Source organism: Mytilus californianus, unplaced genomic scaffold (assembly GCF_021869535.1).
Source record: "Mytilus californianus isolate M0D057914Y unplaced genomic scaffold, xbMytCali1.0.p SCAF_40, whole genome shotgun sequence".
NCBI lineage: Eukaryota > Metazoa > Mollusca > Bivalvia > Mytilida > Mytilidae > Mytilus > Mytilus californianus.
The window spans coordinates 1384934-1405816 of NW_026262691.1; the positions used below are offsets into that span (position 1 = coordinate 1384934).

Consider the following 20883-nt stretch of genomic DNA (forward strand, 5'->3'; position numbering starts at 1 on the left):
GAAATTTCAATCCTGGTATCTATGATTAGTTTATTTAGATGGTCTATCTATTGAACATCCTTGGTATAATTCAATCAGGTAGACCATCTAACATCATATCATAGTACTATCTCACTACATTATTACAACCAATTTTACCAAGTTAGACCTTTTAACATCATGGTGATATCTTACCACACCATAATTATACAAAGAATGTTTCAATAGATACTGAGAATTCAATTATTTTCTTGGGTACCAATCTTCGTGGATTAAGGACAACTTAATTTGATTTCGTCATTTTGACAGATTATGTATACCTTCCAATTATAGAAAATTGTTTATTTTTGTTGAACATTTGACATAGGGTGGTTTCCCTTTACCAACAAATTTGGTTTCCATCGAAAAATCACCATAGTACTATATTACTACACCATTACAACCAATTATACCAAGCATGTGTCAATTGATAGACCATCTTACATCATAGTACTATCTTAGTACACCATTACAACCAGTTACACAAAGGATGTTTCAATATATAGATAGACCATCTAACATCATAGTACTATCTTACTACACAAATACAACCAATTATAACAAACATGTTTCAATAGATAAGACCATCCAATATCAATGTACTATCTTACTTCACCATGAATACAACAAAAATCAAGTATACCAAATGTGTTTCAATAGATAGACTATCAAACGTCATAGAACTAACTAACTACACCATAATAACCAATTAAACCAAGCTTAAAGATTTCAACAACACAGATACAACTTTTTGAAAACCATGTTTGAAAATTTCCCCTAAATACTATGTAACAATTAAGGTGTCTATTCATATAGATTTATTAGCAACTTTTGAAAAATGGAGCATTTTCAAATCTGTTCACAAATTGTAAGCTCATGATTATTAACGTGTGTGTTCGACAGCAACATGCAAGTGTACTCTGAGTTAGCAATTACACACACAATTTTTAATAATAATGAAAAACTACAAATTCTACACATATACTTTATTATATATATACATATATACAAAAGTGAATGAACATTCAATATAAAAAAATTAAAATAGAATAATAATGCAGATTGGTGAGATGTACATCCAGTCATGTAAATAAATAATTGTAAAATGCAGTATTATTGAAAAATTCACATACTGCAATTAATATATACAAACATTTAATAATTTTTTTATAATAATTGATCAAGATTAAATTGGTAATGTCTTGAATGTTTTAAAATGATGGTGACTATATATATCAATTAATAAATGTAAAAAGCCTTTAAAAATAAGATAAGTTAGATTCAATCAATAAAATATATGTACAAATTTCAACAAATCATTCAAATTGATTATATATCTTTAGCTAGAAGATAAAAGTTCAAGCTTGTTTTTTTTAAATTTACACAATATTTCACCCGTAATATACTAATTTAAAACTAGAGGCTCTAAAGAGCTGGTGTCGCTCACCTTGTGCATATCAAACAAAGGACACTCTCCAACATTGACACTTCATGACAAAAATCTCTATTTTGTTTATCTTGTATTACTGATCTTTCAGTCTGCTTAGTTACTCTCTATCTTCTTCAGTTTTTGCTCAAAACTCAAAAGAGGGTAAAAAAAATCCTCATTTAAGTGCAATCACTCCTATGAAAAGTGACAGTCTACTAACAACATCGGCAACATTTGACTTTTTAATAGATCTTGCCTTGCTGGTAATTTTTGTGATTTAAAGTGTTTATTTATCTACTATAATTTAAATCATATAAAGCATAACGGAAAAAATGTTTCTCTTCTAAATATCATAGTTTTTTTTTATATTATAAATAGGCAAAAATGAAAAATTCATTTATGGGCAATAACTCCTATAAGAAATTTGCCTAACAGTTTTGACATATATGGACAATTGGTAAACTCATTATTCTGAAAATTTTTGCTCATTTCAGATTTTCTCTATTTATAATGGTTCAAAAAATTACAGACAACACTTGCATTTTACCCTTATGTTCTATTTTTAGCCATGTCTGCCATATTGGTTGGTAGACGAGGTCATCAGACACATTTTTTTTCAAATACTCTAATGATAATTGTGGCCAAGTTTGGTTAAATTTGTCTCAGTAGTTTCAGGAGAAGATTTTTGTAAAAGATTACAAAACTTTATAAAAATTGTTAAAAATTGACTATAAAGGGCAATAACTCCTTAAGGGGTCAATTGACCATTTTGTAGATCTTACTTTGTTGTACTTTATTGCTGTTTACAGTTTATCTCTATCTATAATAATTTAAATAAAATAACCAACAAAAGTGCACACGCTGAAATGTCTCGCCTTCTTTACTAATCATTGATATTATGTTGGTAGTCCTAAATATAAAGCTTTTCTACAACTATCACATACACTTAACATGATCCAAGAAAATGAGGTCAAGGTCATATAAACCAAACAAGAAATACATGTACACCTTACAATCATTCAATACACTAAATATAGTTGACCTATTGTTTATAGTTTCTAAGATACAGACTTAACAAGAAAACTAAACATTGACCAATGAACCATGAAAATGAGGTCAAGGTCAGATGAACCATGCCAGGCAGACATGTACAGCTTGCAATCCTTTCATACAACAAATATAGTTGAACTATTGCTTATAGCATTAGAAAAACAGACCAAAACACAAAATCTTAACACTGAGCAATGAACTGTGAAAATGAGGTCAAGGTCAAATAAAACCTGCAAGACTGACATGTACATCATAAAATATTTCCATACACCAAATATAGATGACCTATTGCATATAGTATTAGAAAAAAAGACCAAAACTCAAAAACTTAACTTTGACCACTGAACCATGAAAATGAGGTAAAGATCAGAAGACACCTGCCAGCTAGACATGTACACCTTACAATCATTCCATGCACCAAATATAGTAGACCTATTGCATACAGTATAAGAAACACAGACCAAAACACAAAGACTTAACTATAACCACTGAACCATGAAAATGAGGTCAAGGTCAGATAACACCTGCCAGTTGGACATGTACACCTTACAGTCCTTCCATACACCAAATATGCTAGACCTATTGCTTCTAGTATCTGAGATATGGACTTGACCACCAAAACTTAACCTTGTTCACTGATCCATGAAACGAGGTTGAGGTCAAGTGAAAACTGTCTGACGGGCATGAAGACCTTGCAAGGTACGCACATACCAAATATAGTTATCCTATAACTCATAATAAGAGAGAAATTAACATTACAAAAAATCTTTAGTCACTGAACCATGAAAATGAGGTCAAGGACAATGGACATGTGACAGATGGAAACTTCGTAACATAAGGCATCTATATACAAAGTATGAAGCATCCAGGTCTTCCACCTTCTAAAATATAAAGCTTTTAAGAAGTTAGCTAACGCCACCGCCGGATCACTATCCCTATGTCAAGCTTTCTGCGACAAAAGTCGCAGGCTCAACAAAAACTGCAAAATTTTCTTAAAATTTCCAATTCAGGTGCAGCAACCCCACAAAGGGTTGTCTGATTTGTCTGAAAATTTCAGGCAGGTAGATTTTGACCTGATGAATAATTTTAACCCTGTCAAATTTGCTCTAAATGCTTTGGTTTCAAAGATATAAGCCAAAATCTACATTTTACCGCTATGTTCTAGTTTTAGCCATGGCGGCCATGTTGGTTGGCATGCAGGGTAATGGGATACATTTTTTAATCTAGATAACTCAATGATGATTGTGGCCAAGTTTTTGTAAAAGTTAACAACGGACCATGGGGGACGACAGACACTGAGTGATGAAAAAAGCTCATTTGTCCATTTCGGTCAGGTGAGCTAAAAAAGAGAAGTAACTATTTAACAAATAAATTATTTGAGTGTGTACTTACTCAGATTGACAATTTTATAGAGAATTCATAAATTTTGTTGAAGCTCCAATAAATATAAAACTGGGTCAAGAAAGTTTAACAAGCATTGCTAAGTTATAATCCGCATGTTTTAGTAAGCAATCATCTTATTAGACACAAAGAAAGCTAGAATTGATTACATTGTCGATCTCACAAACAAGCAAACACAACTTAGTGTGCAGCACAGAAGCAAATTAAAGAAAACTGAATCATAATTTCCTGTTGATATACACATCTAGATAGAATGTCCTTACTATCTACAAAGTTTCATGAAATTCTGCTGTGTGGTTTCGAAGAGATGTGACAAGAAGGACGGGACTGACAGATAGATGTATTGATGGACAGATTGGTTAAAAACACTACACCATACGCAACTTTGTTGCATGGGATATAATAATGAATACTGACATAAACAAAGAAATACATGTTGATTGGGTATAAATGTTCATAAATATTGACACCAGGAATTATTTCAGTATGAGTTTTTGATAATTCAGTGGATTCATATTTTTGTGGTTACCAATTTTTCTTGGACTGAGAAAAACTTTTTTGGTAGATATAAGATCTTGTGGCTTTGCCATAATTGTTCAGCCCTGATTTTCAAACTCGTCAAAAAAAAATGATGATATAAACCTGTAATATAAATTTCATAAAAAATCTGGCAAGAAATGTCCACATATGAGTAATAACAATTCAGTTTTCCATACAACTAATGTTCTAAGGGGCATAACTCTTTCAACAAGCATTCAGTGAGTATTGCCCTGCAAAACATAGTCCCCTACTGGTTAAATATTCATTGTAATGGAACAAAATGCTAACTTGATCTATAACTTGTCCTGGTGTAAACTATATAACAAATATCAAGTCAATATCTTCAAGCATGATGAAAAAAAATTGTGGAAAATTGATTATTCGAGTGAATTTTCTAAGTCCAAGGACCATAACTTTGCACAAAATCATCAGACCGGGTCAAAATTCGAACTTGATCTGTAACTTGTCATGATAAAACTATATACCAATTATCAAATAATATCTTCAAGCATGACGAAAAAAATGAGGAAAACTGATTATTTGAGTGAATTTTCTAAGTCTTAGGGCCACAACTCTGCACAAAATCATTAGACCGGACCAAAATTCGAACTTGATCTGTAACTTGTCATGATAAAACCTTATACCAATTATCAAATCAATATCTTCAAGCATGACACAAAAAAAGTGCAGAAAACTGATTATTTGAGTGAATTTTCTAAGTTCAAGGACCATAACTCTGCACAAAATCGTCAGACCGGAACAAAATTCGAACTTGATTTGTAACTTGTCACGATAAAACAATACACCAAATATCAAATCAATATCTTTAAGCACGAAGAAAACAAGTGTGGAAAACTGATTTGACAGACTGACGCATGGACAGACAGACAGACAGACAAAAGGATGGAGTGCAAACCTAAGGTCCCCTTCGACTTCGTCGGTAGGGGACTAATAATAGTTGATGGACACTATTTTCTGAACTGGTCCACGACATTACTCATATAAACCTATGATATAAATGTCATAAAAATTTGACAAGATTTTAACACATGAGAGCACTAACAATGCAATTTTTCATAACATTAATGTTTCCAAGGGGCAAAACTCTTTTAAAAAAAATTGCTGTGCACTTATTTTCATAAAAATCTAGCAAGAACTGTACAGTGAGAGGCCTTACAAGGCCAGACGGACAGAAGGACGCCCAGTATTTCTATTTCCAACACAAGACGTTCCCTGGGGTCAAAAAAAGAAAATTGTTGAGGCAATCTTGATATATATAGCGTACTTCACAGAAGTGCAGATGGACAGACAGAAAAAGAGATTCCAATCGGCACCACTGACTAGTCTTTGGGCACTAGAGGCTTATAAGCAGTAAACCACAGTCAAACAGTTAAAATGAAAATGTTACAACTTTCTTAAATTACTAATACATTAATGTGTATAATAATTGCCACTAATTTGTATATATAGACATTTTAATATAACAATATGAATATTAGTCAGGGGACTTACTTAAATGAGTGATTTTCTAAATCACTGATTCAAGAAACATTATGTCCACAAAGGTTGGAAGTAAGAGTTGTCTTTCTTTAATAATCACCTATTTAAGTAGTACAAATAATCACTAGACTAAGTGATTTAATTTCATTGTAGCTTTAAATATACAATACTAAAGATCCAGGGACTAATTATGTTGCTAAAATTATCAGAACCAACATCTGTATTGATAGGATGACCGGTTATGTCAGGTGATGACCTTGTACTAAATTTGAGATAATGACATAAAAATCACTTGTTTAAGTATCATACCTCAATTTCCTTCCAAAAAAATCACTTCTTTAAGTATCATTATTTTAATAACCCCCACTAATTTCAACACCCCCGAACAGTGAAATTTTGATCATGTTGATCGGCGAACAGTAGAATTTTATTACATAATCTGTAAGATGAAACCTTGAATTTTACAGTAAAAATACTCCCACTGCTGGGAAAAATGTGTTAAGAAAGTATCAGGTCATTATGTAAAGCCTTTATTATAGCATTTTTTCAACTAAAATAGAATTTACAGCTAAATGATTGCATCAAAGGCAAGATATTATCTAAATCTATGTGTTTAAAATTTTGGTAAAACTACAAAATCACAATTTGTGACAAAACTTCGAATTTGCTACTTAAATAAGTCCCCTGACTGAATATAATAACAACAAAACACAATAAAGTAGATACAATAAAAATGTAACATAATATAGTTTCTAATGATACATTGGTAAAATGCAATATAAACTGTCCTTGTTTCATGTCATACCAATTATATGATTATGCATTGATAATGGATAAAAGATATGTGATGCATACAACAATGTTAAGTATTTGCACATGTTTACAAATTAATATATTTAAACACACTTTTATGAATCTTTTTAACAGAACCAAATCCATTTACACAGATATCATACATTTAAGTTAGATAAACAAAAAAGAGTTGACAGGCCAATTCATTAATATTTTACTGAGTCATAAGCCATAATACATTGCTGACCAATTTCTGGTTTTCAATTAAAACAAGTATTCTGTGAGTATTGAATGGCAATACATAGAACCCTACCGGTTAAAAATTCATTGTATTGGAACAAAATTCTAACTTGATCTATAACTTGTCACAGTGTAATCTATATAACAAATATCAAATCAATATCTTCAAGCATGACGAAGTAAAGTGCGGAAAATTGATTATTTTAGTGAATTTTCTAAGTCCAAGGACAATAACTCTGCACAAAATCATTGTACCGGAACAAAATGCAAACTTGAACTGTAACTTGTCATGATAAAACTATATACCAATTGTCAAATCAATATCTTCAAGAATGACAAAAAAATGTGCGGAAAACTGATTAATTTACTGAATTTTCTAAGTCAAAGGACCATAACTCTGCACAAAATCATCGGATCGGATCATATTTTCAAACTTGATCTGTAACTTGTAATGATAAAACAATACACCAAATATCAAATCATTATCTTCAAGCATGAAAAAAAAGTGTGGAAAACTGATTTGCAGGACTGACGGATGGACAGACAGACTGATCGATGGATGGACGGAGGTCAAGTCTGGGGTCCCCTTCCACTTTGTCAGTAGGGGATTAAAAAATCTGTTGACAAGGATTGTTTGGTTTTAGACCTTTGTTGTTGCATATTTTTATATAAACATAAATTAATTATTGGTCAAAACGACATTTATGTTCCTGAAAAGATTTTGAAAAACCCTTAGAAAAACTTATGCAACAGGTAGTCAAAAATCATTAAGATATTTTTTTGAACAATCCATTTGTCTTCATTTAGGTACATGACTGTTCCTAGTGTCTGACCTTTCAGAATTATCATATCAAAAATGTATTGGTCTATGAATTAAGCAATTTTTAGGCTTTGGGTTAATGACATCAATCAAGATATGATACATTTAGTTTGGAGGAATGCAAATAAACTCATCATAGATACATGTACTTTGTACATGCTTTATTGCCCTTGAAATGATTGATTACAACATTCAGGGCATACAATACAGTAGCATGGGCAGGTAGCTATTTATTCAAGTTAAAGGCAATTGTTTTCATGACATTCTTATAAAACACATTTGAATTTTTAGGGGGAAAATGAGATGCCTTTTAATAAGGAAGCACTTTACACCCCCTCCCCCTTACTGTAGGACATAAAATCATTTTGATATTCATTTTCACTCTTATGTAATAAGTTATGTTTGCCTATTTGTAAATCTTATCTCGTATTTTTGTAGGGCTTGTATCAACGATTGTTTTACTTTTTACTATTTATATCTATATACTGTGAATTTATTAATATTCATTGGATACCAATTTTCGTGGATTTCGTGGGTACAGAGGAACCACAAATTCAAATGTTCAACGAATTACAAATTTTCTAAAGGAATGTATGCAGTCTTTACCAAAACAATGAAATTAAATATCCACGAAACTGCAACTTTTCCTGAAACCACGAAAATTGGTACCCACGAAAATAAATGAATCCACAGTATCACAGTTTTGAGACAATTGCCAAATAAGATTTGGTGTTATGATCCAGCCCATTTTTTTAATACCTTATACTGTTGAATAGCAATACAATTGCTAATAAACAAATAATTTGATTACAGTAAATACACAGATTAAATAAATACAACATGTTTATCATTTACGGCAAATAACTGATAACTGATATTAAAATTTACTTAAGAATAATATAAGTTGATTATGGCACTGATTTTCGGGTCAAATAAACCCTACCTGCTTTTTTAAACACAATATTTTTTTGTCTTTTCTCTGAAATTCATTCATCTTATTGATCCTTTATAATTGATCTACTGAAAATGAAAATCCATATTAAATAGACCTTGACCTGCTGATCATTGTAACCCTTGGTCAGTTTTGCTCTTACAGTTTTAATTTTTCAAGTGTAAGCCAAAAACTGTGAGATTTGGTAAAATTGTACATTTTGGGGGCAATACATGTATCTCTAAAACAGGTTGTCCATTTTTCTAAAAATTCCAGAAGGTATATAGACTTTGACCTGGTGACAATTCTATACTTGTCAATTTTTCTCTTACTGCTTTTATATTTAAAATATTATTCAATTCAAAAACAGCATTTTACCCCTATTTTTATTAACAGCAGCCATGTTTGATTGATCAAATCCCAATATACAGTTTTTTACTAGATTCACTAGGAAACATTCAGGTATAAGTTTGATATAGTTTGGCCCAGTATTCTCAGAGAAATTTTGGACAGTCACACAGATAAACAACATTAATGGATGCCAATTGATGGCAAAACCTGACATGGTCTGTTATACCAGGTGATCTTAAAAAGATTTTGTGTAAAATACTTTGTACAATATCATTTATATATTTATATTATTAAGTCTCATAAAATTTTCTATCAAGATACCTCAAGATTCTTCACAGAGAATATCATAAGGTGGTGAATAATAAATAGTAGCTTCATCATGATCATCAAGCTCTTGGTTGTTTTTCAACTTTTCTAAATGCTTCCTTGACATTTCTAAAAGGGTGAATATCACCTAAAAATAAAGAATTTTTATTTTATACTGATCAAGAAAAATATGCTTGATGGCACCAATCTTTACATACAAATGTACAATCCATAATTTAGTTTGTTCTTGTATAAATGATAAATTGATTGATAGTTGGTTGCCTTACACCCAGTGACAAATATCAAAAGCACATATAAATAAAAGAAGAAAATATCTGAGTACACAAAGGCCCTAGCTCAATCTTTCTTATAAAATGTGAAAATACCATAATACGACCGCAAATTTTTTGCCGTCGTATAAAAAATCAAAATCCTGTAGCCATGCATACCTTCATTATATGTATGAACAACCTACAAAATATTAATGTTGTACCTCCGAAAATGTAGGAGGAGATAGCTGGACAAACACTTTATCCTAATCCGGATGGACAGGGGTAAATTAATATGCCCTCAACATTTGTCTTGGGGGGCATAAAAATACAGACACATTCTCATTAAGAAAAAATTCACACACCTAATTAAATGGGCATTTAAAAAGTCAGAATGTGAATATATATGTTCAAACTCTTTTAGGTCATTTTTTAGTAGCAATAAACAAAAAAACTATGTCAATTGGACATGCTTTGATACTATATATGCCCTTGAATTTTTACTAGATAACATTTTTGTTCGCTTTGGAGATTCCGTATATCGTCAGGTTATCGGAATTCCAATGGGGACTAACTGTGCACCACTTATTGCGGACCTTTTTTTGTATTGCTATGAGTTACAATTTATGACAAAAATCAGCAAAGACCCATCGAAACAACATCTGATACACAAATGCAATAATACTTTTAGATATTTGGATGATATTTTGGCTCTCAATAATGACGACTTCAGTGTGTATACTGAAGAAATTTATCCTGTTGAACTTACTTTAAATAAAGCTAATACTAACAATGACCACTGCCCTTTCCTCGATCTTGATATCTATATCATTAACGGAAAGCTTAATACTAAAATATATGATAAAAGAGATGATTTTTCATTTCCTATCGTTAATTATCCATTTTTAGATGGTGACGTTCCCTTACGGTGCATGTTTATATATCTCAACTTGTTCGATTCGCTCGTGTATGTAACAATGTTTTAGATTTTAACGAGAGAAATTTATGTATTACTGAAAAATTATTACACCAGGGTTTTCGATATCACAAACTAGTCAAAACATTTACTAAATTTTATCATCAGTATAAGGACATCATTCGTAAATATAGCTCAACATGCAGACTTCTTATACGTTCAGGTATTTCACATCCAATTTTTTATGGAAATATTCTTTATAAAGCACAAAAATGTCAGTATTCACCTCTGAAGCTAACAAAACCTTTAAATAGACTTATTAAGAAGGGATATAGTTACGATACTGTTGTCAGGTCATTAAAGATTGCATATTTTGGCGTTAATATTGATTCACTTATAGGGTCTTTGCATCGGAACTAAACACATTTATTTAATAAAATGCTCCGCAGGGCGCAGCTTGATACGACCGCAGAGGTCGAACCCTGAACAGTTGGGGCAAGTATGGACACAACATTCAAGCTTGATACAGCTTTGCATTTGGATTGTGATTAAATATTTGACACAGCATAGGTTTCTAACACAGAATGAATGTGGTCTAAGAACTTAAAAATTTTAAATTGGACATTCACCTATTATGGTCCAATATCCAAAATCTAAATACATGGTTAGATTCAGCATATCAAAGAACCCCAAGAATTCAATTTTTGATGAAATCAAACAAAGTTTAATTTTGGACCCTTTTGACCTCAATGTGGACAAAGTTGATAACGGGGCCAAAAAATCAAAAATCTAAATACATGGTTAGATTCAGCATATCAAAGAACCCCATATATTCAATTTTTGTTGAAATCAAACAAAGTTTAATTTTGGACCCCGATTTGGACCAAGTTGAAAACTGGGCCCATAATCAAAAATCTAAATACATGTTTAGATTCAGCATATCAAAGAACCCTAAGAACTCATTTTTTGTTAAAATCAAACTAAGTTTAATTTTGGACCCTTTGGACCTTAATGTAGACCAATTTGAAAACGGAACCAAAAATTAAGAATCTAAATACACGGTTAGATTCGGCATATCAAAGAACCCCAATAATTCAATTTTTGATGAAATCAAACAAAGTTTAATTTTGGACCCTTTGGACCTCAATGTGGACCAATTTAAAAAGGAGCCCAAAATCCAAAAACTAAATACACGGTTAGATTCAGCATATTAAAGAACCCCAAGAATTCAAGAATAAAACCCCATTAAAATTGGTCAAGTAATAAGCAATTTATATGAAGTATCTTCTTTTGCACAATACTGTGCAATTAAATATTTCTTGCTATTGCGCAATACTGTACAATTGACAATTTCTTGCTATTGCGCAATATTGTACTATTGGATATTTCTTGCTATTGCGCAATACTGTGCAATTGAAGATTTCTTGCTTTTGCGCAATACTGTGCAATTGAAGATTTCTTGCTATTGTGCAATACTGTGCAATTGAAAATTTCTTGCTATTGCACAATACTTATTATATAATAATTTACACATCCTGTTTGGTGTGTATCTCCTACCATATCATTATTATTTGCTTTTAGATATAAATCAGAAAAAACCAACTTAAAATGGAAAATTTTAAAAGAAAAAAAAAAAGGAAAAAAAGAAAGAAAACCCCCCCCCCCAAATTTTTTGAACCCCCTTATGATTCATCACCCCCAAACTCAATCCCAGCCTTCCCTTTGTGGTATGGTACCTTGCAGTACAATTTCAGAGAGATCCATACACTTGAACACAAGTTATTGTCTGGAAACTAGAAAAATGTGTTTTGAGGCCCCTTTTTGGCCCCAAATTCCTAAACGTTTAGAGCAACTACCCCCAAACTCAAACCCAGCTTTCCCTTTGTGATATGGAACCTTGTAGTACAATTTCAGAAAGATCCATACACTTACACACAAGTTATTGTCCTGAAACTAGAAAAATGCTTGTTTTTTGCCCCTTTTTTGCCCCTAATTCCTAAAATATTGAGGCAATTACCCCCATCATCAATCCCAGCCTTCCCTTTGTGGTATGGTACCTCACAGTACAATTTCAGAGAGATCCATACACTTGAACACAAGTTATTGTCTGGAAACTAGAAAAATGCTTATTTTTGGCCCCTTTTTGGCCCCTTATTCCTAAACGTTTCGGCAATTACCCCCAAACTCAATTCCAGCTTTCCCTTTGTGATATGGAACCTTGTAGTACAATTTCAGAAAGATCCATACACTTACACACAAGTTATTGTCATGAAACTAGAAAAATGTTTGTTTTTTGCCCCTTTTTTGGCCCCTAATTCCTAAAATCTTGAGGCAATTACCCCCAAAATCAATCCCAGCATTCCTTTTGTGATATGGAACCTTGTGGTACAATGTCAGAGAGATCCATACACTAACACACAAGTTATGTCTGGAAGTTACAAAAATGCTTATTTTTGGCCCCTTTTTGGCCCCTAATTCCTTTACTGTTAGTACCATAACCCCCAAAATCAATCCCAACCTTCCTTTTGTGGTATTGAACCTTGTGGTAAAATTTCATAGAGATCCATTCACTTAAACTAAAGTTAGAGTGCGAAAACCAATGTGTCTTCGGACGACGCCGGACGACGCCAGACGACGACGACGCCAACGTCATACCAATATACGACCACAAAAATTTTTTTGCGGTCATATAAAAATCAGTTGTTGGCATGACACGGGTTATGTTCTTCTTATATATGTTATGATGGTATGATACTAAACCCCTAACGGGAAGGATTGTGCCTGATATTCATATGATGAAGACATAATCTTTCAATCAGTTTAATTGAAGTCTGGAGCTGGCATGTCAGTTAACTGCTAGTAGTCTGTTGTTATTTATGTATTATTGTCATTTTGTTTATTTTCTTTGGTTACATCTTCTGACATCAGACTCGGACATCTCTTGAACTGAATTTTAATGTGCGTATTGTTATGCGTTTACTTTTCTACATTGGCTAGAGGTATAGGGGGAGGGTTGAGATCTCATAAACATGTTTAACCCCGCCGCATTTTTGCGCCTGTCCCAAGTCAGGAGCCTCTAGCCTTTGTTAGTCTTGTATTATTTTTAATTTTAGTTTCTTGTGTACAATTTGGAGTTTAGTATGGCGTTCATTATCACTGAACTAGTATATATATTTGTTTAGGGGCCAGCTGAAGGACGCCTCCGGGTGCGGGAATTTCTCGCTGCATTGAAGACCTGTTGGTGACCTTCTGCTGTTGTCTGTTCTATGGTCAGGTTGTTGTCTCTTTGACACATTCCCCATTTCCATTCTCAATTTTATGAATTGCTAGCTACTGCTGCCTTTATTTCATTATCATACTAGCATGGTTCTGGTCAACTAATTTGTAAATTAAATTCAGACTACATCTTTCATCTTAATGTATATGTATAAACATTTAGTATAAAATACAGTGTAAACAAAATTTTTGCTATCTTGAAGTGTTTGAAATTATAGATCCCTGCAATTGAGAACTTTTGAAAAAGGGGAAATTAATTTATGATACAGATGGCAACACTCCTTTTTTTATAAATTTAAAATATATTTAAACAACTGGATATATTTATTGATGTGTTTTATGCAATGTCATGTGGATCTTTAACAACCGACATTTTGTTCTGAACCCCTGACCTCTTGCTATAGCGAATTTTAACTCCTCGCTACCTCAATGAAGCAAGATTATTATGTAAAAAGAGCATTAACTACAATTTAACTGTTTTACAAGTGAACATTTTGGGTTTTCACAAGCTTTTAAAAGCAATTTAATTGTTTTACAAGTGATCATTTTGGGTTTTCACAAGCTTTTAAAAGCAAGAAAAAAAACTAGAATTGCCATTGAAAGCAATAGCGGATGTCACCCTTCCCCCATTGCCACTAAGCGTCAGCCATTTCGAAAATTTTAAACAGGGAATGCACATATATGCATGGATATGCATGTTTCTGTAAATTTTCAGAACCATTTAGAGCATTTTTGATCATTTTAAAATTTTTGACATTTTTGCAGTTTCCATGGCAACGGTGGCCATTTTGGAAATTCCAAAGTCAAAAGTCTCATCTAGACTTGCCAGTTAAGGATCATATTAAGTTTCACTAAGTTTAAAGCATTTTAAAATTTTTGAATTTTTTGACATTTTTGCTGGTTTCCATGGTAACAGAGACCATTCCTAAAATTTAATGACAGATGCCACATTGGTACATGGGAAGGAACACACCATCAAAGTTTCAATGGATTTGACCTACCATTTTAAGAAAGGAAATGCTACTTAAAGGTTTTTGGAGCATTTTTACAATTTTTGCATTGTTTCCATGGTAACGGCAGCCATTTTGGAAATTCCAATGCCAAATTCCACATCTGCAAATGTTGCTCATCGTTACTGTGAAGTTTCATTAAATTTGGAGCATTTTGATATTTTTGAAATTTTTTGTGTAGTTTCCATGGCAACATACATGACATAGTAGAACTTTCCAATGATTGCCAAAATCATCCCAAACCAGTATATAGTGGACACCTACAATGTATTAAAATCTAATGATTTTAAGTTTAAGCATTCTCAAATTATTCACCAAACTCCAAAATTAAATTTTTCACCTTTTTTCGGTTTCCACGGTAACGGCAGCCATTTTTTAGTTCCAAAGTTCTACTGCAACACAAAAGTTGGTGTTCCTCATTACAGTGAACAATCATTTAGATTGGTTCCATTGTCTCTGAGAAAACTGCCGGACAAAATAGGTGGAAGTATAATAATAAAAATACAGAAAAAGAAACAGAGGAAAAGCAATATGTCACCCGACATTGTCGATCGGGAGACATAATTAGCAAGCTACATTGTATTTCAGATAGGAATGAAGTTTGATTAGGGACAGATGTGGAGAAAAGCACGGGCAAAAATTTGATCTGAGTTGTTTCCACGAAAAGGAGCTTCATAAGGGGAGGGGACAAGATTTGCCAGTGATGGATCATGATTCAACAGCAAGATGTCAAAACAACTTTCAATTTGACTCCTTTTGTTAAACTTTCGCCAGGCCTGTACTCTATTGCCAAAATCTGATACAGGGTTCTCTAATGTGCCAAAAGTAAGGCATTCAATTGACACATGACTGTGTATTTGTATATCCCCACAGGCATGAAAGCCCCTTTACAGATCCAGTGCAAGGAAACCTAGTGTGCCTATTCTACCCAAGCACTGCTATTTGGATGGGGCATAACAATTAAATAACAAATGATGAAAATTATCCTTAGGTAACAACTAATCCAGATGCTGTGGCCACCATCAGACAGGGAAGATACACATATACACATGTAGGACCAAAAAATTTCACTGTCGTACAAAACACAAATTTTAGATAGTTTTAAATTAATTTGGAGTTATTTCTAAAGAAAAGTTTAAATAAAAATTAAGCCTTTTTTGCATTTGATATGTGGCTAATACTTGACCATAGATGGATTATTCAAATCACAAACCTACATGTTGTCAACTCTGATTACACAGAATATGACATCCTTAAGCTTACTTATTAAGTACATTTTGTACCTTTCACACCTTGATCAAAGCTAGGAAGTTATGATTTTTCTTGATTAAGGTTGGATACAAAATTTTAATCCTGTTAAAAGGAACTCACAGTCTGGATAACGTACCTGGTGGACTACTTGCAAGGTGTTTTAAAAAATCTTGAGTCTAAGCTTTCCAACCTCTCTAGGAGATTTTTGGCATATTTAGATTTGAGAAGTCTTACACCCAAAGTAGTACGAGGTGGTTGCTCTGTTTGTTTTCTTTTCCTTGGCAGAGGTCTGTACAACTGATGTTTGTAGACTGACAGTACTGTATCTGGCATTTTTTCTTGAAATGATGACTTCTTTAGTGCTATAGCTGTAAGATCTTCTTCATCAACCCCATTTTGAAAGTTTTCAAAATTTAATGCCAGCCATATGGAGACAATTGTTCCAACATTCAGGCCATGGTCACATAAAGTATCAAACAGATACATATCTTCAGATATATACAGCCTGTCCTGTTCACAGTTGTACATAATAATCCTTACTTTATTATCTGAAGCTAAAAATGATGGAATACAAAGACTCTGGAGCTTTGGCTTCTCTTTTACTTGATAAAAAGCATTTGTTATAGTCTGAGCAAATGACTGTCTTAAGGCTTTTTCAGTTTTAAAGAATTGATCTTTTTTAACCTCGACACATGTAGTAAAAATATCAGGTTTTAGGGTTAAAATGGATCCTTCTCCACCTGCGCCATTTGTCTGTTCTAATAGTCTTTGCTTCTTTGCAACTGGTTCTGGCCATTCATATTCTTGAGTTTCTTCTGTTTCACAACAACTTTCATTTATATCAACTTTAACAGTACTTCTATCTATTAGAATATCAGGATATCCATGCCAGTAAGCTGGATTTCCTATAAAAAATTAAGGATAAAGCACAGTGAATTTGAGCTCTTTAAAGCTTATCATGTCATTAAGAGCGTATCATATTGGGTAAAAAAAAATTACACACTAGAATTACTGTGAGCAAAATATCAATCAGATCAAAATCTGAAATAGAAGGTGCATTATGTAACAAGAGGCTCTCAAGAGCCTGAATCGCTCACCTGTATTTCAGAGGAGAAGATTTTTAAATGTTAGCAAACGTTGATGAACAAATTGTGTAAAATTGTCTTTAAAGAGCAATAACTCCTTAAGGGGTCAATTGAGAATTATGGTCATATTAACTGTTTTGTAGATCTTACTTTGCTGAACATTATTGCTGCTTACAGTTTATATATATCTATAATAATATTCAAAATAATAACAAAAAACTGCAAAATTTTGTTAAAACTACCAATTCAGGAGCAGCAACCCAACAATGGGTTGTTCGATTCTTCTGAAAATTTCAGAGCCGATAGATCTTGTCCAATTAAACAATTTTACCCCATGTCACATTTGCTCTAAAAGATTTAGTTTTTGAGATATAAGCCAATAAAATGCTCCGCAGGGCGCAGCTTGACTACGACCGCAGAGGTCGAACCCTGAACAGTTGGGGGAAGTATGGACACAACATTCAAGCTTGATACAGCTTTGGATTTGGATTGTGATTAAATATTTGACACAGCATAGGTTTCTAACACAGATTGAATGTGGTCTAAGAACTTAAAAATTTTAAATTGGACATTCACCTATTATGGTCCAATATCCAAAATCTAAATACATGGTTAGATTCAGCATATCAAAGAACCCCAAGAATTCAATTTTTGATGAAATCAAACAAAGTTTAATTTTGGACCCTTTTGACCTCAATGTGGACAAAGTTTATAACGGGGCCCAAAAATCAAAAATCTAAATACATGGTTAGATTCAGCATATCAAAGAACCCCATATATTCAATTTTTGTTGAAATCAAACAAAGTTTAATTTTGGACCCCGATTTGGACCAACTTGAAAACTGGGCCCATAATCAAAAATCTAAATACATGTTTAGATTCAGCATATCAAAGAACCCTAAGAATTCAATTTTTGTTAAAATCAAACTAAGTTTAATTTTGGACCCTTTGGACCTTAATGTAGACCAATTTGAAAACGGAACCAAAAATTAAGAATCTAAATACACGGTTAGATTCGGCATATCAAAGAACCCCAATAATTCAATTTTTGATGAAATCAAACAAAGTTTAATTTTGGACCCTTTTGACCTCAATGTGGACAAAGTTGATAACTGGGCCCAAAAATCAAAAATCTAAATACATGGTTAGATTCAGCATATCAAAGAACCCCATATATTCAATTTTTGTTGAAATCAAACAAAGTTTAATTTTGGACCCCGATTTGGACCAACTTGAAAACTGGGCCCATAATCAAAAATCTAAATACATGGTTAGATTCAGCATATCAAAGAACCCTAAGAATTCAATTTTTGTTAAAATCAAACTAAGTTTAATTTTGGACCCTTTGGACCTTAATGTAGACCAATTTGAAAACGGAACCAAAATTTAAGAATCTAAATACACAGTTAGATTCGGCATATCAAAGAACCCCAATAATTCAATTTTTGATGAAATCAAACAAAGTTTAATTTTGGACCCTTTGGACCTCAATGTGGACCAATTTAAAAACGGGGCCCAAAATCCAAAAACTAAATACACGGTTAGATTCAGCATATTAAAGAACCCCATGAAATCAAGAATAAAACCCCATTGAAATTGGTCAAGAAATAAGCAATTTATAGGAAGTATCTTCTTTTGCACAATCCTGTGCTATTAAATATTTCTTGCTATTGCGCAATACTGTACAATTGACAATTTCTTGCTATTGCGCAATATTGTGCTATTGGATATTTCTTGCTATTGCGCAATACTGTGCAATTGAAGATTTCTTGCTATTGCGCAATACTGTGCAATTGAAGATTTCTTGCTATTGTGCAATACTGTGCAATTGAAAATTTCTTGCTATTGCACAATACTTATTATATAATAATTTACACATCCTGTTTGGTGTGTATCTCCTACCATATCATTATTATTTGATTTTAAATATAAATCAGAAATAACCAACTTAAAATGGAAAATTTTAAAAGAAACAAAAAAGGAAAAAAAGAAAAAAAAGGAAAAAAAAATAAATCCCCCCCCAAAAATTTTTTGAACCCCCATTATGATTCATCACCCCCAAACTCAATCGCAGCCTTCCCTTTGTGGTATGGTACCTTGCAGTACAATTTCAGAGAGATCCATACACTTGAACACAAGTTATTGTCTGGAAACTAGAAAAAAATGTGTTTTTTGGCCCCTTTTTGGCCCCAAATTCCTAAACGTTTAGGGCAATTACCCCCAAACTCAAACCCAGCTTTCCCTTTGTGATATGGAACCTTGTAGTACAATTTCAGAAAGATCCATACACTTACACACAAGTTATTGTCATGAAACTAGAAAAATGCTTGTTTTTTGCCCCTTTTTTGGCCCCTAATTCCTAAAATTTGGAGGCAATTACCCCCAAAATCAATCCCAGCATTCCTTTAGTGATATGGAACCTTGTGGTACAATGTCAGAGAGATCCATACACTAACACACAAGTTATGTCTGGAAGTTACAAAAATGCTTATTTTTGGCCCCTTTTTGGCCCCTAATTCCTTTACTGTTATTACCATAACCCCCAAAATCAATCCCAACCTTCCTTTTGTGGTATTGAACCTTGTGGTAAAATTTCATAAAGATCCATTCACTTAAACTAAAGTTAGAGTGCGAAAACCAATGTGTCTTCGGACGACGCCGGACGACGCCGGACGACGACGCCAACGTCATACCAATATACGACCACAAAAATTTTTTTGCGGTCGTATAAAAACTGCATTTGACCCTGATGTTCTATTTTTAGCCATGGCGGCCATGTTTGTCGATGGATACAAACTTTGGATACAATATTATAAACAAGATACCCTAAGGAAGATTTATTTAAAGTTTGAAGGCAATTGGCCCAGTAGTTTCAGAGGAGAAGATTTTTAAATGTTAACAAACTTGATGAACAAATTGTGTAAAATTGTCTTTAAAGGGCAATTACTCCTTAAGGGGTCAATTGACAATTATGGTCAAATTTTGACCCCTATGTTCTATTTTTAGCCATGGCGGCCATGTTTGTCGATGGGTCAAAACTTCGGATCCAATTTATAAACTAGATACCCTAAGGAACATTTAGTTAAAGTTTGAAGGTATTTGGCCCAGTAGTTTCAGAGGAGAAGATTTTTGAAATAGTTTACAACGACAGACGACGACGAATGACGACGGACGCCAAGTGATGACATAAGCTCACATGGGGCCCGAAGAAGGGCCCCGGTGAGCTAAAAATTGGCAATTTGAACAAAAAGTAAACAAGATTAGCTGTGAGCTAATGCTCACTGAGGATACGGTACCCCCCCCCCCCCCCCTGCCTAGGTCTGAAAACATATCCTAAGATATGGCACATCTATAGGAAGCTTGTGTCAAAATATCAAATGTTTGTGATTAGTAGTTGCTGAAAAAACTGTGAAGAAAAATTTCAAAATCAAACTCATATGTTGAAAAATAAACAAAGTTGTTAAACAGGAAGTAGATGTTCAGTCTGTGCCAAACATAATTTTGTCTGTCCGTAGTTTTCATTTCTATCGATCTGTGCACACGCATATCAAAATACAATACTAAGTCACAGAACCTAGACGTTGAAACCACAAGACATACGGACCAGATTTGACATACGATTTTGCGGACCTGCATGTATTTCATCGGTCAGGACTGTCGGACCGATGTCGTTTGGCACAGACTGGATGTTGCCTGAG

General features: G+C 33.1%; 1 protein-coding gene across 1 annotated transcript in view; it reads right to left on the reverse strand.

Annotated features, from left to right (window-relative positions):
* Positions 1–989: 989 nt before the first annotated feature.
* Positions 990–20883, reverse strand: part of LOC127699760 (uncharacterized) — an 80096-nt gene continuing 60202 nt past the window's right edge. Inside the window, exons 2-3 of the mRNA XM_052203067.1 lie at positions 16237–17005; positions 990–9526 (exon numbers count right to left, since the gene is read on the reverse strand). Coding sequence (XP_052059027.1) covers positions 16245–17005 — 761 coding nt within the window. The 3' untranslated portion in view covers positions 990–9526; positions 16237–16244. The remainder of the gene's footprint in view (positions 9527–16236; positions 17006–20883) is intronic.